Source organism: Phlebotomus papatasi, chromosome 1 (genome assembly GCF_024763615.1).
Source record: "Phlebotomus papatasi isolate M1 chromosome 1, Ppap_2.1, whole genome shotgun sequence".
In the NCBI taxonomy this organism is placed as follows: Eukaryota; Metazoa; Arthropoda; class Insecta; order Diptera; family Psychodidae; genus Phlebotomus; species Phlebotomus papatasi.
Window position 1 is genome coordinate 20,120,386 of NC_077222.1, and position 27,753 is coordinate 20,148,138.

General features: G+C 33.0%; 1 protein-coding gene across 1 annotated transcript in view; it reads left to right on the top strand.

Moving 5' to 3' along the window:
- Nucleotides 1–27,753, top strand: part of LOC129799648 (octopamine receptor Oamb) — a 187,434-nt gene that overhangs the window by 89,190 nt on the left and 70,491 nt on the right. Inside the window, exon 4 of the mRNA XM_055843724.1 lies at nucleotides 25,349–25,585. Within this exon, the coding sequence (XP_055699699.1) occupies nucleotides 25,349–25,585 (237 nt within the window). The remainder of the gene's footprint in view (nucleotides 1–25,348; nucleotides 25,586–27,753) is intronic.

The window sequence follows — 27,753 nt, forward strand, 5'->3', positions numbered from 1 at the left end:
TGGTGCCCCAGTTTCCCCTATAGCTACTCACTTATGATTTTGAATATTCGGGATTTTGGCTTTCCGGATTTTAGGCCTTTCGGAATTTTGGCGATCGGGATTTTGGCGGCCTCCGAGAAATTTCAATATTGGATTTTTAAAAATCAAAATCTTTCATCCATATGTATTTTTAATGTTTTATAGCTGAGTATGAAACCTTATAACCCTTAACGGTTAAAACAAAAAAAAGAATTATTTAAAGAATATCTTTTCACTGACTTGAAAATATAAAATTCCAATTAAATTTCTCAACAAATAAGAAAGATCGTACTTAAATCCCAAAATATCGCACAATGTTGTATATCTTTACGATCTGTAAAAATGCTTCGGTTAAAATTCCAAAAATCAAAACTCCGAAAGCCAAAATCTCGAATTCATACCTACTCCCGCGATTGCAACCGCGCTCTCTGGAGGCAAAGGAAAATTTTCTGTGTTTCGGAAAATTATTCTACAGGTTATCCTTCGTATAATTTTATCCCCGTCCCTTTCAAGATTTTGACCATTCGGTATTATAACTTTTGGAATCGTAACTCTTTCGGGATTTGGGATTTTGGTTTTCGCGATTTTGGCTTTTTGGGATTTTGACATTTCGGGATTTTAGCTTTTCGGGATTTGGCATTCAGGATTTTGACCCATTCGAGACTTTAAACCATTCGCGAATTCAACCTTTTCGGGATTTTGTTTCTTGGGATTTTGGCATTTGGATTTTGACCCATTACGGAATTCAAGCTTTTTGGGATTTATATTTTCGGGATTTTGATCGGCACCGCTTTAAGAGGTCCTTTTATTTTTTGACATTTTTTGGAAAGTCAATTCATTGTATTTAGCATACTGATTAATCTATTTGGATAAATATAAAATTCAGTTTAAAGGGGTCCCAGTCAAAATCCCGAATGGGCCAAAATCCAGAAATCCAAAATCCCGAATTCTTAAAAGTGTTATAGCTACTCCCACAATTGCACCCGCGCTTTCTGGAAGCAAAGGGAAATCTTCTGTGTCTTAGGAAATTATTCTAAACATTTTCCTCCATATAATTTCATTCCTTTCAAGATTTTGAAAATTCGGGATTTTGGCTTTCGGGATTTTGGCCTTTTCGGGATTTTGGCGTTCGGAATTATGGCTTTCGGGATTTTGGCTGCCACCAGTTTAAAGATATTGAAATTTTAAAATCTCTAATTCAAATTGATAAAATGATTCAGTAATATTACAACTTTGTACAAGTTTCGTTTCTATTCTAATTATTTAAATCAGTTATAGGAGTGCACCTACGCCTTAAAAGGAATGTGAGATACATTTCTGGAAGTTCTTGTAAATTCTAATAATCCGCAAATATTTTTCTGAAATTGTTTAAAACCACAATTTTCTATATGATTTTAGAGAAATTCTAGCAAATTTGCTCAACCACATGTCGTAATTATTTTTCTTCCCTTTCTCAAGTCGTACAAAATTCCACCACAAGACGTTGAAAGTTTCTCTACAACTTATAAGCGAGTGATTATAGTTCAAAATTGGAGACGGTAGAGTTTGGGAAAACGTTTAAATAGTTTTGAAATTAATTTGACTTCAGTACTTCATATTTTCAGGTGGGAAGGTAACAAATATTGTTCAAAGTCAATAAATTGAGTGTGTCAAGTTCAGTGAAACTATAGTTACATACACTTGAGATTCTATTGGTGGTATATATATAAATATAAGAGAAACCGTCTAAATCGTGTCGTCTCAGAACTGAGGCTTTGTGTTGCATGCAATATTTCACTTTAAGTTTGAGCACGTCATTTAACTACAAAGGATACTATTATATAACACTAAACTAGCGATTTGAGATTAATTAGCGTCAAAGACGTAGGGAATTGTGCAATTCAGTGAGCTTATTGTTAACTTAACTCTTGTTGTGGTGCTAAAAAATATTAATTCTTACGTCTGTAGCAAACTTTGATATTAAGCTACGATAACTTGTCGCAAAAAATATGAAATTATGTTTTAATAATTATTATTAAAGTAATAAACTAAGCCCTTTCTGGTGCATTTACACCAAAAAGGACTTAGCGCTAATGTAATTCTCGTGTCTATAAGGGCATTAATAAAATTGTACAAGAATAATGAATGTTTCTTTTTGAACCATTAGCTTTCTTTAATTTTGAATTAGAATTTACAGCCGAAAAATAATTTAAAGCTTTAAGAAACTATCTCTTCTTAAGTAACCTACATTTTATTACAATATATTTGAAAGTTTAGAAATAAATTTATAAAAAGCTCACATGTTCACCAATTTAGAGTAGCATCTTTTGCCCAACAGAGCTATGAGTTGGCACGTATATAAGTAAGACTTGACCTTTGTTAACAGGAGAAAGCTTTCTACTTTTATGAATTGAAAGATCTTCCGCAAAATTTTCCAAGTATTTTCACTGTGAGAAGTCACCTTATTTACCATCACATCACCATCAGGTTCTTTTTGTGATCCAATGTTGCATGGACTCTCTGTACAAACCTTTTGCCACATGAAAGGACTTCTATCATACTGGTATATTTATTTGAGGAATGCAAATAAAGATGGATTTCAATCGAATCTACTAAAGAATTTATCAATAAACAACAATACAGTGTAACTTTTACAATTGTCAGAAAAATCGTTAAGACTGATTTTGTGAACGGTAAATAAACGTACAAATTCAATTTGATTCTTTTATGACGGGGTATAAATTTACGCCACTTCACATAAAGCTTTCTCATCTGTCAATCTACCTTCAATTTCTTTCTTTACATACCCATATACCTATGTTTATTGTAATACTACGTTGAGCGTATTTGAGTCTTTTATTAAATATATCAATCAACTTTCTGACTTTCACTCAACTGCATCAATTGACTTAACTATTCAACAACTAATAGAGCATAAATTATTGAATTACATTTGTCAGTCAGGAAGTTACTTTTTTCGGAAAATCATTGTCAATCAATTACTCATAAATGTAAATGTATTTCTTGTATTTCATTGAATTGAATAAGTAATATAATAAAATTTCTTAATAATATAGTTGAGAAAATACGTTAATAGAACATCGCTATAAATAAACCGAAATGAGAAAACTTTGTGTTGCTTATTGTTCCTTGAGGACTGTAAGTTAATTACTTATTGATTGAATGTTGCGATTGTTGTACGCTTGTAGTCCTTATGCCGTACTTCATTAGTAGGATATCATCTCATTCTAATTTTCTCAAAATATCTCAGAATTGTAGCATGATCAACAGAACTGTTTTATTCTCTTTAATTGTCCTAACTAACTTTAATTTCGTTTGTTTATTCACGTCTAGTTTAGCCTTAACAGAGTTTTCTTTAGGTCAAAGGCAAAATTGAGTCCACTAAACTTAAATTTTAAATTGTTGCTAATTTCAAGATTCGAAGGTGATAAAGATCTCTCTAGACATTTTGGAATCATTATTTTTAACTGACTGTTTAAGTTCATAGATACAATTCAAGGAGGGTCCTTACCTAATTTTCTAAACATTTCTGAAATTAGGCTGAAATTACCGTGCCTCGAGGACGAATAGACATAATTCATTTCGATAACTGATTTAAAGGAAAGTCTTTCAGGCTTTGCACCCTGGCTTCGAACACTTCATTTTAGTAAAATCACACAATTTCGGAGGAGGCAGCTAAAATCCCGAAAGCCAAAATTCCAAATGCCAATATCCCGAAAGCCAAAATCCCGAAAGGGCCAAAATCCGGAAAGCCAAAATCCCGAAAGCCAAAATCCTATATGTTCAAAATCCTGAAAGGGATGAAATTTATGTGCAGAATTATTTCCCAACGCGCAGAAAATTTCCCTTTGCCTCCAGCAAGCGTTTGTGCAACCCGTCAAATAATTTCGTCAGATATCTTTAAGATTTCTGCAGAAAATATCTACACTCCTGCCGAAAATCTGCTGAGAAATCTGTAGATATTCCTACGAATTTTATTTGGGCTTGGGACAAAATTCGTCAGAAATTTTTGCTGATTTTCTGACGAATCCTCTTGCAGACTCTGACGAATTTCTGTAGATATTTTGCCGATTTTCTGTAGATTTTTTCTGCATTCCAGACTTTTCAGACAGCTGTGTCTGAAAAGATGGAATATTTTTCATTGAATTTCGTTCGCAAAATTCAATAGAGTGATTCTTGGTGATATCACAGTGTTTATATAAAATAAAGAATTCTGCGACGCCGTGTTATAAGTAGAGAATAGTAAAGTGAAAAGTCTGCAGAGAAAAGATCGTTTAACACGACAAAAGACTACACAGCCTGAGAAAAAGCATTTCCGCCGTTTGGCTTTGGAGGCTGGTCGTCAACGCTAAGACGGCGGCGGACGTTTGGTATGGGGGGCTAATGTAAAGGCACATGTTGGTAATAAAAATACAAGTACAAAAAAATACAAAAAAAAATTAAGCAGAGTGTCGACCTAAATTTCGTGTTTTGTATCATTCCATGGACGATTTTTAAGAAATTTGTATTTTTGCTTGAATCTTTTTACTCATCTAAAATGTTTAATCGGAAATGCTTGTTAAACAGAGCATACCATTTTCTTTGTAACTTCTACAGTTTCTTGAACAATATTTTTGTTGAGACAATGGAGACCATGCAGATTTCCAATGCAGAAATTCTGCCGGAAATCTGCGGATTTTCGGAAGAATTTCTGCCGAAAATCTACAGATTCTCTAGGCAGAAATTCTGCCGAAAATCTACAGAATTTCTCTAAATGTACTAGAATATACCGTTACAATTCAAAAAACCTCCGAGTAAAATCGGCAGGTAGAGCAATGATTTGACGGGAATCGTGAGAGTAGCTATGATACTTTTAAGAATTCGAGTTTTTGGCTTTCGAGATTTTGGCGTTCGGGATTTTTGGCGTTCAGGATTTTGTCTTTCTGGATTTCGGCTTTCGGAATTTTGACCGGGAATCAATTTCGGAAAATACAGTGCGTACCATTACCATAAAGTCACTTTGCAGAACTCAAATTTTTTTTCTATATTGGTTTTATTTATTTTTTTAGTGCAAAATACTTTGAATTGAATTATTTTACAACTGATTATTGTAATTTTTTGACATTGCAACGGCTCTCCCATATTTCCATTAAAGAAATGCTGATTTTTATGGTTTTCCAATCATTACCATAAGGTCACTCCTCAATAGTCACATTTTCTTCTATATATATTTCTTTATTTAATTTTCTTTTCCACAAAATAATTTGATTTGAGCCTATTTATGATAATTTTTTGACAGCGCAACGTCTTTCTTAGATTTTAAATAAGAGAATATCAAATTTACACGTGACCTTATGGTAATGATACACTGAAAAACCATAAAAATCAGCATTTCTTTAATGGAAATATGGGAGAGCCGTTGCAATGTCAAAAAATTACAATAATCAGTTGTAAAATAATTCAATTCAAAGTATTTTGCAGAAAACAATTTAAATAAATCGAATACAGGAAAACATTTTGAGTTCTGCAAAGTGACTTTATGATGTCTACACACTAGAAGCAATTTTCGTCAAAAATTGTCTTAAAAAAAAATCTGATACAAGGATAGGGGAAATTTTCTTTAAAAAGGCATTTTTTAAAGAAATTTCTCATATAGTGTGTAGAGGCCATTATATGGTAAAGGTACGCACTGAAGATCAGATACATATTAAAGGAATATTAGAAAAATATGAAGTGTTGAAGCCAGAGTTTGTGCGAAGCCTGAAAGTCTACCCCTAATACGGGCTTCAGACCTAAGGCTTAGCCATATGGCTTACCTTCTCTAATATCTTATCAGTCAAGATTTTTTGGAAAATGTTGACATAGGATTGGCTTATTAAGGGCAAATGACCTATTACATTTTGAAAAATCAATAAAATCGATTGCTGTTTAAGGTTTTGAGACCCTCGGGAACTGGGCTAAACCTCTAGTCTGAAGACGGTCTAACATTTCGTCAACATAAAGACATTTTACTACAAACAAAGTCAAATAGATTTATTTAAAAGCTTAAACTGTCAATTTTTAGGAGCTTTAAAAATATTTCTAATTTATTTGTAGTCTATTATTACTAAATTATAATTTTGAAAATCAAATGAACTAGCACTAATTAAATTGAGCTCATCAGTTGCTTAATTTATTTCATTTAAAATAAAATTTGTGGTTATAATTATTTGCACCTTGATGAGTTTCTCGCGTCCCACAAGTTCAGGACATTTAATCTCCAATCATTAATGATTTTCCCACCCATCTTTTCATCCACACCATGTGCCATTAACAGCGATTTTCCATTAGATTCCGCCTTATTTTCAGGCGGTATAGACTTATACCAGCTCTTCCACTCCTTCTTTTACGCGGTGATTTTGAGAGTTGGCGTTGTCTAGCCCCGATATTGGGTTTGGGGATGGGCAGAAACCTTCCTGAGGCACAACTCCATAAAACATAATCACCGCATTTTGTGGCGAAAAGATAAATAGGGCGAATAAATGACCCGTTCAGCAACACTCTTATTTTTTTCGCCAAAAAGGCTGACTGGGGCACTAAATTTCTGTGCTAACACAAACATCCAGTTTTCTAGAAGTAAAACCATGTAGATGAAGAATGTTCTGTGGATAAAATAACCCAGAAAGCTAAATTAAATATTTAGGGACGGTTAACAAGTGTCTTATCCCCCGTCCAGCATACCAAATGCGGTGTTGCTAAGAAGTGGTTTGCAAAGCAAAGCAATTATCGATTAACTTTGTGCCCGAAACCAGAAAAATCCCCTCATGTTGATCTTCATTAAATATATACGTACATGTTAGGTAAATTGAGAAAATTTACCTTTTGACAGAAGCCCCAGGGAGTTTCCAAAATTTTAATTTAATCTCTGATATTCAAACCAAAGTGTTTATCAAAGTGTATGTAGATTTAATTGAGCATACAAAAAAAAAATAACATGTATTGTGTGTAATCAAATTAAAATTTATTGAATTTCGTGTGGTCATATTTTTGCCCATGGCAAATTAATTGAATGAGGGTTTATTTTTTTTCTGGTTCAAATATCATGCAAAAATTCTTTTCATAATATTTATAGACAGAGTATTGAAAAAAAAGAAATGCTGCTTTATGAGAAAAAAAGGCATTAGCATGAGCGTCAGAGGGGGAAGAATGAAATTACAACAAGTTGCTCTGGATAAGGATAAAAGGAGGGTTCAAGTTGAGGAGTATAAATTTAGCTATATTGAATTTAATTGAATTTTTCATCCACGATTCTTGAGCTTCTTTTTCTACATCTCAGTCTGATTCCTCAGACTGAACCTTTTCTCTTTATTCCCTCAATTTCTCTTACTTACTCCTTCTTTCGTTTTGTACCAAAAATACTTCCTCAAAATTTCCCCTAAATCTTACGTACTACAGATTTACAATGAATATAACCAATAATACTATAACGCAACTTGAAGTAAGGTATCGATTTTGTTATAATGGCATTATTGAGTATAATCCTAATTTAAAGATACAATTTACTTTTTCAAGCCAATTGATTAAAACAGAAAAGGAGTAGCAAAAGCAACCGAACTTTGCTAAATGCTTAAAATTGTAACTTTGTTGATATATACCTTCAAAGCTTTTTGTGTGTTGATGCTAGTTGATAAGGTAAGTGTGCCAAATTTCGGCATAGTTGCATGCAAACGCCAAAGTCTCGAGTTTGAAATGTAATATTTTTAATACAAATTTCATTTTTTGATAGTTTTTTATAAGGAGTGTTACTTGGAACCTTGTAGACCTTGTAGACAGTTTATTGTCTTTGTTTTCACTAAAATCATTCTCAATACATTTGAAAATGATTAAAAATGTAGACATTGCATTGGTGGCCTATTCCGGCCACCTTCATTCTCATAGTTCCTTGCTCTTCCGGAATTCTTCCAATACCTTTTTCAGATCATCTTGCTCGTCGAAGCGATATTTCTTTTGCATTGTATAATCTCTAGAGTATCCAAAAACTAAAAATTTATGGAAATTTGAGGAACGAAAACTGTGTCCGGAATTCGGTACACTTACCCTGCCAATTTTTTTAACTAACCTATATTTTTTGGTATGGCACTCGTCTATTTAACTACTCCATGCCGGAGAAAACTAGATTGTTTTAGTATCATTTGCTCTGATTGACGATACCACAATAGTTTGTATTTAAATACAATTAACATTGAACAAAAATTTGCAAAATTCTCACAATAAAAAAAATATGCCATTTTTTATTTAATTATTACTTTGCCTAAGCGAACATTTAATCCACACACAAAAACACTGATTAATAATTATTCCTAGTACTGTAAACCGTAGATGCCCGACAATTTACTTCCTGCTGTTCACAAACTTTTCTTTATTTCTAGCACTTAAGGATGGTATTCTCCGATCCTATCTGTACCATGTCTGAACGATAAATATCATCCTTAACACTAAACCTACCAAGACCCGGTCAAAATGACCAGTTTAAAATTAACACAAATTTAAACAGTGCAACGTCACTATCAAACTTTCTTAATTTCTTAAAATATTTTATGTAATATATTTTTCAGTGTTTAAATTTTATTTTTTATTTTTTTGCTCTTTTCCAAGACAAATTTGTTGAGTATCCTACCCTACCGCGATTTGTCATTTGACCGAAAAACGATCAAAAACGGTCCGTGGGTTTAGTGTTAAGTACTAGAATTTAAGAAAAGCTTACTAACAGTAGGGTAAGAAAGTCACCTCCTATCTGCAAAATCATTCGCATTTACGGTAACAATTTTTCAATATCAAAAAATAAAAAGCTTAGAGAAAGTATATCTTTCCACGGAATGAGATCATAATTGGGCTTGTTGTAAAGTTCTTGAAATTTCTGTCAAAACTAAAACAGTTTTATCAATTTGTAATCGAAAAGGATCCAGGTATGAACCAATAATTTTTTTAAAAATTTTTTTACAAAAAATTGATTTTAGTGGAGATATCTTAAAGTCTTGAGTTCGTACATTTCACAAAGTATGAGACCCTTAGCTGCCCTTTTTTGCTCGGAAAATATTTTTACGAAATGAAATATATATTTAGGTCAGTAAAAAGTAAATAATGGTAAGAAGTCAGTAATAATAGAAATAAGATTATTTTTAATAACTTTTAATTTTCCTCTGACAGCAAATACTTACTATTTCGAATTAAATTTACCATTTTATTGATTTAATTATAGAGTGAAAGGAACGTCTATTGACACTTTAAGAACTCGTGTCAGCACCTATTGACACCCTACTCTATACCATTTGGGATATTAAATTTGAACATCTCTGTTTATAGTAAAAAGTATATTACAGAAAAAACGTTATATTACTTATATTTTACTAGATACATTAAATAATTTTCAACATTTTGACAAAAGTGTCAATAGGGGTTCCCTGTCGAACAGACGTTCCTCCGACCCTACAGGGTGGCTGAAAAAAAAATGCAACAAACTAAAGCGCTATATAATACTCATTTATTGTTCAACTTTTTTGAAATAAAGACAAAATAGTAGTTAATACATGAAAATTTAAGAATATTATCGGTTTTGTTCAATACGTTCTTATTTTGACATAATTATGGTCTTAAGTCTGTCGGAAGTGCTATCGCTGTTTGCACGATTGTCAGCCTTCTGAAAGTCGTGCTATTCACGAGGAAGGGCTGCCTTCGGCTCTTCGATACTTTGCTACTTTTTAGTCCTAACCTTGACCAACAAAATGCCTTGGAGAAGTCAAACGATTTTGCATCGAAGAATTGTGGAGGTCGTTGTTTTCCTAAAATGAAATGCGAAACGTTTTTGTTAGCCAAATCTTGTTCGGAGCGTGATTTCTGCGACGTTGTCGGGTCTTGATCGAACTTCCATTACTTCTTACTAAAATTTTTGTTTGTCCACGACTCCAACACTTCTTTCAAGACAATTTCCAGAATCACATTGGCATTCGTTTTGACGGAATAGCCTAAAAACCCGAGTGGAAAGCGATAATTTGTCTTCAAGGAAGTCCAGACCTTCAGATGAGGTGGTCCTTGACTTCCGGTAGTCATTAAAACGTGTAAATTATCGTATGATCTTTCTTTAAGATAGACGCAAACATTTTGTTTGCACATAAATTGCTGAATTGAAAATTTTTCTAATCAGAAAAAATGACATTCTGGAACTGACCATGAACGTGCAAGCGAATTTACTCCTTCGTCGATCTAGCATAACTTTTTTCTGAGGATCGATGAAGTATCGTCATTTTCAGGACTTTTAAGGCTTCATATAGAGGTCCTTTAACAAAATTTACTTCATGGTTACTTGCAATCTATGCGTCTCAAAGATCATTTGTCTGCAGATGTAACGCAGATTTTGTTCAATTTGCTTCTTCACTTTAAGAACGATGATTAGCGATGAAGAAATTTTTTTAGACCCCCACTAAAGCATTTTAAAATGCTACTGATATCCCTGTACCAAGTTATGTTTCGAAAAACGGAAAGTTTAATTACATTCAGGGTTTTAAAGAGCCCTAACGATAGCTGCTTCCGCATTTCTTGCAAAATATAGCGACATTAAATTGTCACGTTTGAGTTCCATTACGGTTTAAAAAAGTTTTGCAAAATATTATCGAAAATATTTTTTTTAGGCTTTTAACCGATAAAATGAAATACCACTATACAAAATGTGAAACTGCTGTGACTAGCGGTTTGACAGCTGTGTGCTCTGAAAGTTGTTGCATTTTTTTTCAGCCACCCTGTATACTGATGATTTTATTTTCACTGATCATTTTGCACAAAATACTGCACAATCAGTTGCACTCGTTTTTATTTACAAATTTTATAAATCATATTTTATAATTAATTTATAATAAATCCACTAAAATATGTTGTAAATCGATAAACTAGTCAATTTATCTAAAAAAAAATGAATTCCGAACAAATATTTAAGGAACAATATTGAAATCACGAGCTCGAGCATTTGTTACCTTATTACCAGTTTTATTGTAGGTCAGTTATCATTTTATTACTTTAATTTAAATAATAATCAAGTGTCGCCTAGGACTAGCCCTAAATTTCAGCATTTCTAAAGGGCTTGAGTAAATACTAAACGGAAACGAGAGACACTGCAAACGTAGCATTGTAACGTAGTATGTGTCTTATATTGTCAGAATTTAAACAAATTAGCAAATATTTAATCAATTTCACTGAATTTTCATGTGGTAGATAAATAAACGCAGACCCATGAACAATTTGTCGAGTGTTTCCAGGCAAGAAATCCTCTATTCTGTATGCTCACCATGCGAATCTCTGCATCATCTAATCTCATACAAAAGCTCCATGATTAGCACAAACTACATTTTGGGGTTTGGCATTAGTGGTGGCCTGTGGTGGGTGTACTTTGCAGCCAACTTTCCGGACTCGACTCGTTGTATGTAACCACAATTGTGTTGATGAATTCGTATGGGGTATGGTGGTGATATCGTCAGCAAAATTTGACCACGTATCCAAACACACTTTGCATTAAAATCACAATTCTTCTCTGCGAAATTGCAAGATTGATTCTAAACCTTTTTTCATGTAAATTATAAATGACAAATCGGATAATCGGCGCCGATTTAATCGGCTGATTGAAGCACGAGTACCAAAAGTTTTTCTTCCTTTTCTGCTTGTAATTTCGAACAAGCAATAATTTTTTTCAACTGTACCCTTTGTTTGGTTTTTACGTAATTACGTAACAGCTACGGCAATTGTTAGTCCAAATAGTATTTGGAATTTATTCATGATGTTTTATTTGTAAGCACTTTCTCCCTTTCTTCACTTCAATGTGAAATAACTGTGCTATATATCACCACATTGCACAGACTCAGTGTCCCATTGGTCACTTTCCACCCACAATTCTCCCCAAAAAAAAAAGGAAAAAGCTCACATCGACAGAGTGGCACAAGAAGCAACTGTAACATCAGAAACTAATGGGTTTGCTGTGTGAATGCGAAAATCTCCTCCTCTAAAAGTACATGAATAATGTTTGTTAAGGGTGTTCATCAAAAGAATCAGACTAGATTACGAGGTAGATTGATGCAGAAAAAGAAGATAAGAAGATTTGCATATTCTTCACTACTATTTTAATATTCATTCTTTATAAAAGAAGAAAAAAACATTTTCGCTTACATTGTTGGACAAACTTATTACGCGACGGATTTGCAAAATATTTCCACATTTTGGAAGAATTTAAAAATCATCTGCAAACTTTCAGTCAACTTTTTTTTAATATGTAAGCGTTACATTTTGAAAGATTTCCAAATAAAATGCAAAATACAGGGAAAAGTGGCGTTGTATCGGACACGCATTGTTAGAAAGTTGTACTCAAATGTAATTGAAGTTTATGATAAAATCAGTTAGCCCATGGAGCCTCTTTAAAGGTACAAATAGACTCGATCCTCGTGATTATTTAGACTGTAAAATTTAGCAGTAAAGATTTACCGCAAACTGATACACATTCCTCTCGTTCAGTAATAACCTTCCCGATTCGAGAGCTCTCTCCGGTAGAGGTTTTTCCTTTACCGATTCGAAGGTATATCAGAGAGAAATTACCTAAAAACCCGTTGGAAGTTCGAACGTCTAAACCGACAAGTTGCACAAAAATGAACAAGTTCCAAAAAAGAACATCTCTTTGAGTGAAAGTGCAATTAAGACGTTCTGCCATCCTGAATTTCCACAAAACTACGCAAAAATTCAGTTTTTGCAGCAAACTTTGCACACTGTTTTTGACATTGTAAACGATTGAACACCGAGAAAAATTTGGATGGTATTTTCTACAAATCGTGTCTTTAAATTCTACTGCCTCAAAAGATAGTAGAAAATACCATCCTCCATAGAAACTTTTCTTTAGAATCTACCATCTTGACATTTTAAAATTTACTATCCTATGGATAGTAAATTCTAACAGCCGGATGGTAAAATCTACTATCCTCCTTTAGATTTTACATTGACCTCTCTTAGATTCTAATATCCGGGAAGTAAATTTTACTGGCCGCATATTTGATGTTAAAATTTAACTGGAAGACAGTAAATTTTAACGGAGGATAGTAATTTGGATTGAAATTACTATCCAAGCCAATAAAATTTGCAAAAATCTGCTGTTAGAATGTCATTTTGGAATATCGTGGGTGCTGATGCAACGGTTCCCGATATGCTTTGAATACATTATAGCAATTCGTGGCGCAGCTGGAAGATGCTGGACTGTCATCACAAAGGTCGCGTGTTCAAATCTCGGCGCAGTCTTCAATGTTGGAAAAAGATTTTCACGAACCAAAATGGCTTAAAATACAGAGAATGTCATCCAGGAAGGGCCCCAAGCCCTCAAACAATGGCCAAAAATCAATGAAAATAAGGAAAAATAAATTTTTCCGACATTTTTCATTCTAATATCCGGCTAGTAAAATTTACTATCCTGCCAGTAAAATTTACCATCCGGATAGTAAAATCTAATATCCGGGGATATTAGAATTTACCATCCGGCTATTAGAATTTACTATCCATGCAATAGATTCTACAATTTTTGACAGTCCAATTTAATATCGCGTTTGCTGGGTGACTTTTTTACTATCCGGCCATTAGAATTTTGTATGGAGGATGGTAAATTTTACCATCCACATTTTTCTCGGTGTGTCAAGAATATCGAAATTCGAAATGGCAGAACAATCAGCGCTTAAGCGACCGGTATATGAACTTGTACTTTAGGCTTCCGGTAGATTTTCGAATAGGTTTGACTTGGCTTTGGAGTGCCTTTGTCTCTTCGAAAGGTTATTACTGAACGGAGCCAAACCCCCAGCAAAAACCCTATACTCTAAACTATAATCAATACAACTAACTATTTTCCATTAACTTCAATTAATAAAATAGAATTTTTAGTTTGGGAAATAAGAAAAAAAAATAAATGTCCAAAGGCTACCGGATTCAAAGGCAGACCACTTTTCCCTACTGTTTCAATTATTCTGCTCGAACTCCACATAGAGGACAGTACCATTTAACCCTCCAATTATTTAAAAAGCTGCTAAAGCAGTTAGAAAAGCGTACTAGTGTTTGCTTAGTATTTGATTTTACTAGATAGAACTCTTCGCTAATTTTACTAAGGATTTTTTAATTTCCATTTTTTTTTAAATATATTATCTGTAAAATAATATGAGATGTTTTTCTTTAACATTTGACGTTGAAAAAATTGATAGAAGGAATTAATTAAAGTTGTTGTATAAGGATGAAATGATGTTCAATTACGTTTTCTGTATATCATATTCTAAAATAACAAGAAATCCTTAGATCGGTTTTTCGGAAAGTGCTTAAAACACACACAGGCAATTATAAAACTGTTCAGATTTAGTTTGAAAATACGCACAGCACACACGTAAAACGGTTCGCGTTAATACGCTTAAAATCACGTACAGCTCAATCATAAAACGGTTAATGCGCTTAAAATCACGCACATCTAAATTATAAAACGATCAATACGCTTAAAATCACGCTTGCGCGTTTTTAAGCGCAATTTTAACCGTAGTATCATTGAGCAGTGCGTTTTATCATTGAAGTGTGTGTGATTTAAGCGTACTAACCATTTTATGATTGAGCTTTGCGTAATTTTAAGCGTATTCACCGTTTTATCATTGAGCTGTGCGTGATTTTAAGCGCAATATCTGTTTTATGATTGAGCTGTGCGTGATTTTAAGCGCAATCTCAACCGTTTTATGATTAAGCTGTACATGATTTGAAGCGTAGTCTGAACCGGTAAATGTTTAGGCTGTTCGTATTTTAAGCGCAATTTAAACCGTTTTCTGATTGGTCTGTACGTATTATTTTACACACAAATAAGGTAGTTCATGGTGAGGCAGTTGGGATTTAATGTATAATATTAACCTTTTTTATGCTTAACGTGTGCGCGTTTTCTAAAATCGATCTGTGAAAATATAAGCTTAAGGGTTCTGTGTCTAAAACTAACCGGAAAAGTTTAAATAATTAATCCTGCAAAGCTTCTAAAATTAAGTCTTAAGTTTCTAAAATCGAAAACGCCCTACCCACCCCAAAGAATTTTTTCACAGATAATAGAATTTGCATATAAAATGCTCTCGTGGTGGTATTTTTCACTTTTCACCTTCCAACAGTTAATTTAAATTACAATTTTTCAATATTTGAATTATAAAAAAAAAGTTCTCGCAATTTTTAGTTGAAGCTTTCCACATTCTATCCTTTCTCGAATTTCCACAAGTACTTTATTTCGATTTTTTTTAACAAATGTGCTTTCGGTTTGTCTTTCGGCTTTTGTAAATCACTAAAGGAGGGTCCCAGATGTTTTTTTCTGGAATAGAACTTGAGGCAATAGCTTATTCGATGGTACTATCATCACACCATCCTGGGGTAAGGGGCAACTCATTGATCTTGTGAAAGTGCGGGCTTGAGATTCAGACGCCTCGACAATTTGACAAGCAACCCTGAACCACGAGGGTGGAAAATAGGAAAAGCATTTGGGATTTTGAACGACGTCGCATATAAATATCCTCGTTTTCTCATGCCAAAAGCTTTTCCCAATCCATCCAATAACTATCACCATAACACTTTGTGCTGCCAATGAAGGGGTTTCGTATATGAGAGAATCGCGTTCTAATTTGGAAATTCTTTGAGAAAACCCCTACAGAAAATATTTACATTTATTGACTTTCCCAATTCACTCAGTCTGAGCTTTTTTTCTTACCTTACTTCATCTTCATGGCAAAAGTATCCAAAGCTCGTGGACGCGATAGGGTATAGAGAAGTTGTTTTACACTACATTTTACATTTCTATTTACTCAAGTATATTTATTTTCATAAGTTCTTTCTGCAAGAAAATTTCGGGACCGTAAAATGTTCCACTGTGGTCGGAAAAAGATTCTATTTTGTTTAACAAAACATAATATTTAACTAGAAAAGACTTTAAATGACTATTTTCTTTCACAAAAAATGCATCATAGCCAGGCCATGTAACTTCGACGATTGCAAAACTCGGATGCCGCGACCGATTCAACTCCGATAAATCCATTTAAATTATAATTTATATTTTTATTTCCATAATTAATCACTTCAGTAACATAATATAACTATTCTACTTTAAGAAAAACCAAAAATTATATTTTTATCGGTTTAATAAGTGGATGAAACAAATATTTTTCAAACTCGGGTCAGCTGGGTTGTGTATTAAAAATTTCATTTTCGAGAAAATTTTGCTGTTGAACTCAATTTCTGAGACTCTCGATCCTCCTGCCTGAAACTCAACCGATTTTCGACACACTAAAACAGTGCTATTTCTGGCCATGAGAAATTCTAAAACGCCGCCAGAAGAAGAGGGCCAAAGTCAGCAATGTGAATTGTTGGAATAAATCTTAAAAAAAATGGTTTTGAAATAATATCTTCTCATTTTTATGCATTAAACTTTTCCTTAAAATGAGCATCCGAGTTTGATCTAATTCAACGGAGTTAGAAAAAAGCATCGCAGTAACATTCTTGCGCATATATTAATATTATCGTAATTTTATAAATTGTCTTCAATATTATTGCTAAAATTCTTTTTCTATCATGATTCTAAATGAAACAAAGAATAATTCTATTGATTTGGAGTGGGGAAAAAATATTTCATCAGTCCATAAAAAAGCGTTAAAGTCGCATTCTATGAAAAGCATCGGGACTACCTCTCTTTACTACATATCTTTGAAAATTGATACAAATCTACCGATCATTGTTATCCATTTACTGTCTAATCCCTTGCGGCTTAAGGTTTTTAAGAATTTTTTAATTGGTCTAACAAACTTATTATTCAAAAGCTCAAAAATTAAAACTCAAGAGGCATATATTTACAAAGAAATGTGCAAAAGAATTGGTCAAGTAAAAACCACTTTGCGCAGCGCACGAACCTCTGAGCTCAATACTGTTTTTACTGAAAATGGGTTATTAACTGATAATTTCTGTGAATTGAGTCATTTATTAAGCTAAACTTAAATATAGCAAAGCTCTATATTTACGGTATCGAACATTTAGCAGCATTTCAATTTATGTGTACATCATACACTTTGTATTCACCGATTCACCACTGTTTTTAACTTATTCATAAATCTGCCCCAGCTACCCTTAAATTAGTATAAGATCAATTAAATTTTCATTGTGGACCTAATTTAGTTCATAAATAGTTATCCCTGGTTTGGACTTATCCAGGATTCAAAGGCTGTTCAAATAAATCCAAATTCGCTCCTCAAAGCTGTTTAACATTTAATCGTGAAATACTTTTATAATTAATGATTCTTGAGACCTTAGAGTGAAAAACAAGCACTTGAACAACCTAAAAAAATGTTAATCCGAAAATGATCTCCAATCCTTGAAAAATCCTCGTCACAAAAATGTATATTTCGTAAAAAAGGTTCGTGAATGTTTGTGTATTTCAACTGGGGCCTTACGAAATGCTCGCAAATCGTATAACCCTGTAAAAAGTTCGAAATAATTTGTACTTTTCACAAACAATGTTCGTAAATTGATCACTTCATAAACTTTTATTCGAACATTTTTGTTTGTCTGACAAAAAATTACAAACAATTATGACAAAGAGTTACGAACAGTTTTTGTGTTTTTACGGACATTAATGAACAAATGTTTGTAAAAGTACAAATAAGTTCGTCAAGTGGTCATGTAACGAAAATTGTTTGTGGAAAAAGTACAAACATTTACAAACTTTTTAGTGGTTTATACGATTTACAAGCATTTAGTAAGTCCCCGTACACAGAAAAAAAAATTTTGTAAAATTGTTCGTAAATGTTTGTGAAATCCTATGGAGGACTTACGAAATGCTCGTGAATCATATAACTCACAAACAAGTTCATAAAATTTTGTATTTTTTTACAAACATTGTTCGTGAAATGATCATTTGACGAACATTTTTTGTACTTTTACAAACATTTGTTCGTAAATGTTCGTAAACTTTTGTCATTTGTTCGTATTTGTTCGTGAATTTTTGTGTGTCTGGCAAAAATTTACGAACAAATGACAAAATTTTACAAACATTTTTGTGTGTTTATGAACGTTTACGAACAAATGTTTGTAAAAGTACAAAAAATGTTCGTCAAATGATCATTTTACGAACAATGTTTGTGAAAAAAGTACAAAATTTTACGAACTTGTTTGTGGGTTATACGATTTACGAGCATTTCGTAAGTCCTCCATAGGATTTTACAAATATTTACAAACAATTTTACAAAATATTTTTTTTCTGTGTAGTAGGAATTCACAGACACTTACGAACTATTTTGCGAGATATTTTTTTCAGTGTTCCTAGAGTTGAGCATCAAGGCTTTCGAGTAAAATTTTGTGTTTGCATAAACCGTTTGAAAATATTTGTCATGCACTGTTGAAGGAATACAAGGCAGGTGCACGTGAAAGCCACTCAGTTGATTGTCAATCTGGTATATCAAATATTTACTACTCCCTAAATTTTATGTCGGCCCTTAGAGCCGTTCCCCACAAAGCCACCACCCATCGATTGAGCTGCTAACACACGTCTTTTCCACCCCCAAATCTTGGTCTGATAAATAAATGTTTACGGCTGTAAGTTGATACAATGAGGAGAAATAGTGCTTTTTCTGCTCCATTCTGCCCATTTTTCCAGCACCCCAAACTCAATCAATGGGTAACAGTTATTTGTATTTTATGTGTTTTGTCTAAATTTTTATTTATTTCAAAAGAAACTTGAGATACATAATCTGAAATAAAATTTTACAGTTTACCGAAAATGTTGCTATAAATGGCTTTTATGGAATTTTGGGGGATTTTCCTCCAATTTCAAAAGGAATTTTATGTGAAAATCAGGTAAATCCAGATTATGCTATTTCCTCCTATATACCAGGAAGAATCTGGAAAGTCAATCTTTTCCCATATAGAGATATATCAATGTTTTACGACTATTGCAACAATTGATACAAATTTGACAACAACATCGTTAAAGCTTTCGAATAAATTGACACAGAAGAATTGGTAAGAATTTATTTGAGGCATCCCCTGGTGCAACTAGACAATTTTCACCCAATAAAATTCAATCTGCTCGAAGAACAGCCCTGTTATAGCCAAGAAACACCAGTCTCAGCATCTGAGACCGATTTAGATCTCAAATATATAGTACTAAGCTGATGGTAAATACTGAACATTTTTCGAGATAAAATCCCCCATCATTGGAGCTTTTGGCGGCCCACTTAATGCCTCCACACTTTATCCAGTTGATCGGTTAATTACATCGAAAAGGTGGATCCCATAAAATGTTATTATCTGGTTTTCTACCACATTTCGTATGCCCTTCTCTCACCTTTTTTGCCATCTTCTTTCTTATTTTTCTTTTCAATTTTCTCTACACGCGCTGCAGAGAAAGGATAGGGAAAGCTCACAGCTTTCAAAGTTTAATTTAGGTCTTATCCACTCACAGAGAACAGCATCAGGGGCTTATGTTTTAGCTTTGCATTTTGTGTTAAGGGTATTTAAAGTTTTAAAAACTAATTTTCAAATAAAAAGTCTCACGATATTTGAAAGACAGTAAAGTGAGCCTTCAAAAACAACTTCACCACGAGAAGCTTTACAAAAAGTTGTACTAATAAGGTTCCCCTAGCCTTTGTAGCCTTTGCGTTGTAATCCCTTTTCATCATCTCACTAGCCAATATAAACGTATAAACTTGAAACTTCTGCTAACGACTTAAGAGTTTGCAGACGGTTAACAGATTGGAAATTATTATGGTATGCAATACACGATTATTTTATCCATCGACTTAGCTTTTCTTTTGACTTTTCTCATCAGGCAACACTATTTTTTGGCTTTTTACTTAACTCATCCCCAGGATTGGGCGAATTTTTTACATTTTACATTTACATCATTTCTTACACAGTAAAAAACAAGCCTTTAAAATGTGCTACATTTTTAACATGTAAAGTTAAAATGTTACAAATGTAAAATTGATTGATACTTGATACCCACACTGAGAAAAATACGAGTGTGAAATATGCACAAATCGGGGGTTATTTTTCACACCAAATTCTAACCCCGAATCAACCAAACCTCTCCGGTAGTAAATTTGGTAATAGGCGGGGGTTAAAAATATTAAGGAGAAAAATCAAACCCCGTCGAGTGTGAATTTTACACCGACGCCTTAAACTAAATTAGAAACCCCATTTAGGGTTATTTTCACACTTTCCGTAGTAGAATTTTTAGTACCCCATCGAGTGTACAATTTACTCTCCCTTTTAGATTTTTTATATTTATTTCAGATAAAAAAAAAAAACATAAAATATGGTCCGAAAGATACTCCTTTATTGTAATTTTTTTATAACATAAATTTTATTACATTTTAATACTTAATTTCTATAAAATCAAGTTCACATCGCTACTTTTCGGGTTGTTTTCTTAGAAGTTATTTGGTTCTACTGACATTCTGCATTTAAAATATAATAACATAAAAGAAAGAAATAAATAGGACAAATTGGTATCTACAGAATAAATTTTTTGAATCAATATCTACACTTTGTTACAATTTAACTTGAAATGTTTCTATCTTAAGAACATAGTTACTTTTGAATAAATAGTTTAATTTAACACTCTGACGCAATTTGAATAGAAAATTGTTATAAGTTTATCATTATATCTTAAAATTTTAATTAAAATAATATTTACTGACGATTGAAATAGAAAGATATACAAAAAAGAAAAGAATTACACATATAAAAAACATAGTAAAAACTATACCTTTCGTAAGTGACTTTGTGAAGCAAAAAACTCGTCGTTGGGGCTTATTTCGGTGCCGCATAAATACATGATTTTGTCCGGAAGTTGATTTTGTCCATGATTTCTACTGGAGGGAATATACTCTCTTTCTTTAAGAAGAGTTCATCTCTCTGTAGTCAGACTTCATTTATCATCATCCAAGAGGATGTGCACAAGAGTTGCTCATGCTACTCTTCAGCTCCTGCACCTCTTCAGATTCCTGCTTTATTGCTGGTTGTTAGGCAAAATAACTCTACACACAGAGGTCTCAGAATTGTCTACTAAAGTTGTCCTGAAACCGGAATGCTGCAAAAAGACTGGCCCGGGTTTTTCTGTCGATGCCGATAATAATGTCCTTCCTTCTCAAAGTTTCCGTTCAGACCACATTGATACCGCGAGGCAAAACTACGTCCTATCCCATGTTTCCAGCCACTTTCCTTGAAAAGCAAGTTAGATAATGTAAGTAATGCAAGTTAGATAATTTCAAAAAGTTAATGAATAACATAGCTAGAAGAATTTGCTATGTGACAGCAATAACAGTATTCACAGAGACAGAAATTTCTCCAGATTTTAGCGCGATACATATTACTGTGAAATATATTATATAGATTGTATGAATAAAAAGATGGATTATTTAAACCAAAATTGTATTAGTTGCAAAATTTATTTAAAAAAAATAACAAATTGCAAATTCCCAAATATTTCACAATATCCTGATAGTCGCATACTTACCGCTTTTTTTAGATAAGAAATTTGTCATTAAAATCACACAATTAAGCACGAAATTGCCAAGAAAACTCGGTCAGCACTGATTCACATGGACGCTAAATGGAAGACTGAAGAAGCCAAACCAGAAATCCGATTAATAATGGCGATTTGTTATTTTACAACACCAAAAAGGTGTTAAATATCACTATTTAAGTGTTGTTTTCGCACTCATCTTGCGTTTTCTTATTTTTACTGTTAGCAGTGTAAAATTAACACTCGGTTAGGTTTAAATTTTTTATCGTGAATTATTTTCCTCAATAATGTTTTTTTTATGTTTTTTATGCTTTACTAATTACAATGGAAGAGGAAATATTAAAATCATACAAGATATATTTGTATGGCTTTTGAATGACGAAATCTCCATTTTTATGCTCCTTTTCACAAATAGTATGAACAGTGTAAATGTAACACTCAGCAGAGTTAATTTTTATAAAGCAATATTGGTGTGAATTTCACTTTTTTCTGCCTTTTCTGGTGTGAATCCAAACCCCGATTTCAATGGTGCATATTCAACACCTCTTTCTAACCCCGGCTCCCAGATCCATTTCCCTCAGTGCATCAAATATCAAGTTCATTTTTTTTAGTTTTTCTCAATCAAATATTTCGCTGTAATCAGTAAAATATTTTGCGGCTTTTTGCTGTAAAGCTTGTCATATAAAATGCTTAATGAAATTTACTGGCAATCCCAATTCAAATTTTTTACTATCCGCCTGAACCAATATAATAGTAACAATTTAAACGATTAATAATTTTTGAACTTCTATATCTACATGCTCAGGAAGTTTTCCAATTCTCTCTTCATAACGATAATTTTTTGGGGGATTTTGCTATTATATGCCTTGTCCAAGACATCACATTCCCAAAAACAATGTTCATGAAGAGAATCACTGTCTCCTTGCTAACACTGTTTCTGTGGTAATGAATGTTTCTGTGATAATATTCTAAAAACCATCGTGCTTTATTATTAAAATGAAACTAATGTATAATAACAAAGATTAACACAGAAATTATGATATTATATTGATTTTTAATCATATCTGCACAGAATCCGAGTAAAAACTATCTAAATTGCTAAACGTTTTATTCGAAAGCTGTGAGGATTTTATATTCAATTTTAACTATTTTGTGCTGAAGCTGTGCGCTCTTTATTTGAAATTTTAACCTTTTCGTGTTGAAGCTATGAGTGTATTACATACAAGTGAAATCATTTTAAGCTTAAGTTGTGCGGGATTTAAACATATTATTAACCGTTTTATGCTAAAGCAGTGCCTATTCTAGGACTTTAACCTCATTTAACTTAAGTAATGCGTGTTTTATGCACAATTATGATCGCTTTTTAATAAATATTAATTTAAAAAAATATATAATGCGGCTTTAGTTTTTGCGTTGTGTGTTTTAACTCCCTGTATTAAGAATACAAAGTCTTTAATTATTCCTGCCCTCCTGGAGTTTTGATTGGCTTTTTCAATACACAAAAACAGCTAAATAATTCTTAATCAACTCTTCGATTTGAAGCACTTTCTTTTAGTTTGAATTTCTGGATAAATGATAATCAATAATGTAGACAATATATCACTGTATTATATTTACATTGCAATTATTGCAAATGTTGCAAATACACTAAATCGCAAGTTCTTTTACGTGTTTTACTACAAGAAATTATTAAAAAAGTATTTTTTTTTAGATTTTAAAAATTGATTGATCAGGTCATACAATTTGCCTATTTGCGAATAGTGGAAAAAATGTATTTTTATGTCTCATTGTTTTACATGTTTACTAACAATATTAATTTTGGTTGTATTATGCCCAACGCACAATAACTTTTGTTTTGTAAACATGTTTTTGACATTTCAATGAGAGTGAGTGAGATCTAGATCTAGTCATCTCGCTCATTCTCATAGGAAATTTTAAAAACATGTTTACGAACAAAAGTTATTGTGCGCTGGGCATTATACGTTAAAGGTAAAAAAATCAACATGTTGAGGATTACAGACAACATTCTGAAATATCTATCAGTGGAAGAAGAACGATTAATTAAAAAATAGTAACGTGTAGAACATCGCTCAACGGCTTTATTTGAATTTGAATTTAGTCTCCTCTAGAGTAGTATCATAGTCACCTTCGTATCTATGCTCGCTGGGATAGAAGTCGTCACTTGAGGTGTGACGTCTTGAGGAGGGCTATGCGCATGTCTATTCTATTCAGTGAGTCTCGCGCCGATCGTCAAAGAGTGCGTTTGGGGTTGCGCTGGGGTTAGCCCTCCAATGGGTAACTATAAATCTCCCGCGAGTTTTAGAATACACGTTGGTGACTCGGTCGTGGTTAATTAATAATCCTCCGGTTAATTGGGGTTTTCTACAAACGTTATTTTATCACAGAGAGTATGTTTTATGTCTACAAAATCATTGACTTACTTCACATCAATAGGTTTTCATAACAAAATTTTGTTCATGGTGTTCTCAAGAATGTTTTCTTGATATTCTTTATAAGCAAATATCAATATTGATATTGCTTACATGAAATATTTAAAAGATTCAAAAATGCTTAATTTTCCTTTTTTACATTTTACATTTTTTTACATATATTTTACATTTTTACATATTTTTTACATGTAATATGTAAAAAATATTTTTTACTATGTAAAAGGCACAACCCTGCTCATCCCTAATGTAGACGTAGATTGGCAATTGATTAACGTTTTTAATATTGAAAAATGAGATTTATGACAGCAGAAGTATAATGTTTTATCAAAGGTGCTTTTATTCAAACTTACATAAGGGAGACCGGAGCTGAATTAGTCAGCGGTAAAATTAAACAATTTTCCTGTTTTCTCCCTTGCTGTTATTTTAATATTTATCAGTCTGATTCATAGATGTTTTTCACAAATTATAAGCAACTAAAAATTTCATTTCCTGGATAATTCTGCTCTGGTCTCTTCTATGTACATCTATGTTTAGGGGAAAGTGCCCATTCTTAATACCATTGGAAGCTTCGTAATGACTAAATTTTCTATATTTCACAATATAGGGGAAACTGGGGCACCACCAAACACTAATTTTTATTTCTAAACTACTTGGACTATCTCGACTATTCCTTCAGTGGACAAGCATCCCTATAGTGCCTATAAATTCCTATAGGTCTTATCCTCTGAAGTCGAATATCCGATTAAAAAATCGCAGTGTTTGGTGGTATCCCGTGTTTGGTGGTGCCCCAATTTCCCCTATATGTGACTCATTGCAACGCAATTTTAGAAACTATGGGAAAGTGTCCAGTTTTTAAAATATATTGCGGAGTCACGTTTATTGAGAAACATGGGAAAAATTTAGTCATTACGAAGCTTCAAATGGTATCAAGCATGGGCACTTTCCCCTACACAAGTGCATAAATGACAGTGTTCAATGAATTTTCCCGTAAGACATTTCTGTAGAGCACAGCATTTTTACACGAAATTCTAAATTTATTGGTTTTCTGCAAAAAAAAATATCTCCTCGACATTCTGAGAAAGTCATGTCGTTTTCTTTAGTGATATAGCTTTTATTTAAATTAAGATTATTGCATGCTTTGCAATTTCCAATCTTGATGGCTCATCCGTATGAACAAGCAATTTTTTCTGGATTCAAGCTATACTACTTTCGATTATATTTTGTGCTGTATAAGTCTTTGTCTGTACATCCCAGACAAGAAAGTATCTCTGATTTTATAAGTTATCAATCAAAGAGTTAGTGATGCATCTTACCATTGATATCAACTGATTTGTTTCAGGTGTGGATTTTCGGTGATTTGTGGTGTCGCATCTGGCTGGCAGTGGATGTATGGATGTGTACAGCATCTATCCTGAATCTATGTGCCATCTCTCTGGATCGATATGTAGCTGTAACGCGCCCTGTTACATATCCCAGCATCATGTCCACGACGAAAGCTAAATCCCTCATTGCAGGCATCTGGGTCTTGTCATTCGTCATCTGCTTCCCACCGCTGGTCGGCTGGAAGGATCAGAAGGTAATAAATAATAATAAATTGTGTGTCTCCCTCTTAAGTACATCCCCAAGTCATGAATACATAGCACGTGGAGAGTATCCCTCAACATTTGACACGTCGTGGGTGGACGAAGACGAAGTTGAGGAGGCAAAATGAAAGTTGATGAAAAAGCACTTATGCTCATCTGTTTGGGGTGACGTGCATAATTTCCGGATGATAGCTATACAGTTCCTTTTTTTAAACGAAGCGCCACACAGATAGATTGAATTCCATGCAACAAAAGCACCATCCAAAACCCCACCTCCTTAGCCTATTTCTACCACGAAAAATGCTAGTCTTGATCGTCCTTCAACCCTCCATATCCCCCATCCCTTGGCCAAGCTTTTCAGGGCAATTCCGTGGTCACAAGAATACTTATGTGGGAACTGGGAAAGTCAACAGAAACCACGACACACAAGTTGCGGGAAAATACCCCGGGAAGTGGGAGAGAATGTGAGAAAGTATAACTTTTAAAGTGTTGTGAGGGTTGTATGTGATCAGTTTTAATTAAAAGTTCGAAATCTCTCCCAAATGGATAAACGGCTGCACACCCCAGTTACGATTCATTAATTTTATAAAATTTTCCCCATTTCTCTAGCCACAAGGGTAACTCAAAGTTCAGTGGAGTGAGAATGGAAACTGTAAGGAATTTTGTTAAGTTCTGGGGTTGGTTTTTTTTTTTAATGAAATGAGAATCAAGTCAGGTTTCCTGGATTGTTATTTTTTACTCCGGAGAATACCCTTAAGATGATGACATCAGCGCTAATAAACCATCATAGTATAGAGAAAGAATAACGACTGATGCTTGGCTGAACATAGAGCAAAAGGAGAGATAGATGTTTCTTTTGTAAGACTATGTACAGAACTTTTTATAGCTTCTAATTAAAGACAGAGAAATATATAGGGGAAAATACTATCCCTTCGAAGGTTCATGCCTTCGAATAATATGAATTTTCTTTAATTTTTCTTAAGAGATTGACACATTTTTAATAAATATTAGTTAGATTATTATCAATTATTGATAATTATGTGTAAATCTCTTAGGAAAAATATAAAAAAAAATCATTTTATTCGAAGGTATGAGCGTTCAAAGGGAGAGCACTTTCCCCTAATGTATACAAAATTAGATTTTTTAGCTGGATCCTCCGAAAGTAGTTGCCAAACAGTTAGAGATATCGTTTTAAAGTTTTTGATTTCTCTTTTTTCGGTTTTTTAAAATATATCTCTTCAACTAATCCGCTTCCGATTTATCCAGTGATTAAGTGATTTATCATTATTTAACTAATTTAAAAAAAAATAGTAAATTAAATTAAATCAAATCTTTTATTAGATGTTTTGATGGTCAAACTTAAAGAGATAGAGCAGGGGGAACTGGGGTAGTAATAAACAGGGGTAGTTCTCAACACTGTGATTTTTTCATCCATTTTAAGACTCCAGAGAATAAAACCCATTAGCATTCATAGATACCATGGGAATTTATGTCCACAGATGAATTGGTCAATAAAATCCTAATATACATACTTTAAAAATAAAAATCATTTTTCTCGAAAATGTTGATATTTCGATTATTTTGGTCATTTTGATTTCCACCTGGAAATTAAAAACTGTGTAAAATAATCGAAATGTCGTAATATCAGTTCTTTCCTATATCTTTTAGGATTATATTAATTCATTTACTAGAGATATTGAGATTCTCATAATTTCAAAAGGATTAATAATTGGTCAGAAAACAGCATTTGGGGTAGATGTAACCAGGCAATTTCCCCGTAATTGTAGATGTCGCGAGTGTAGAATGAATGTCAAAATATTTCTTCTTCTTCTTCATATCATTCGTTTGACAGCTGCATCTCATGGTGGGACATTTTTCGTTGGCTGTGTTCAATAAGAAGTCACATGATGTCAAAATATGGGGAAAATCCATTGAAAAATGTCTTTGATTTGCATGCTATTAGTTTTTTTGCTATTTTAATTTTCTTTGTAAAGAGTGTAGTAATTTTTTGAAAAAAAATACACTCTTTATATATCTCTTATGTAATTAAAATAATTGAAAATGGTGCAAAGTTAATTTCAAGGGTGGAAAAAAGGGTGTTTACATCCTCCCCAGAAAGTGTTTACTTCTACCCCAGGTATTTTGTGAAAAGAGAGAACAG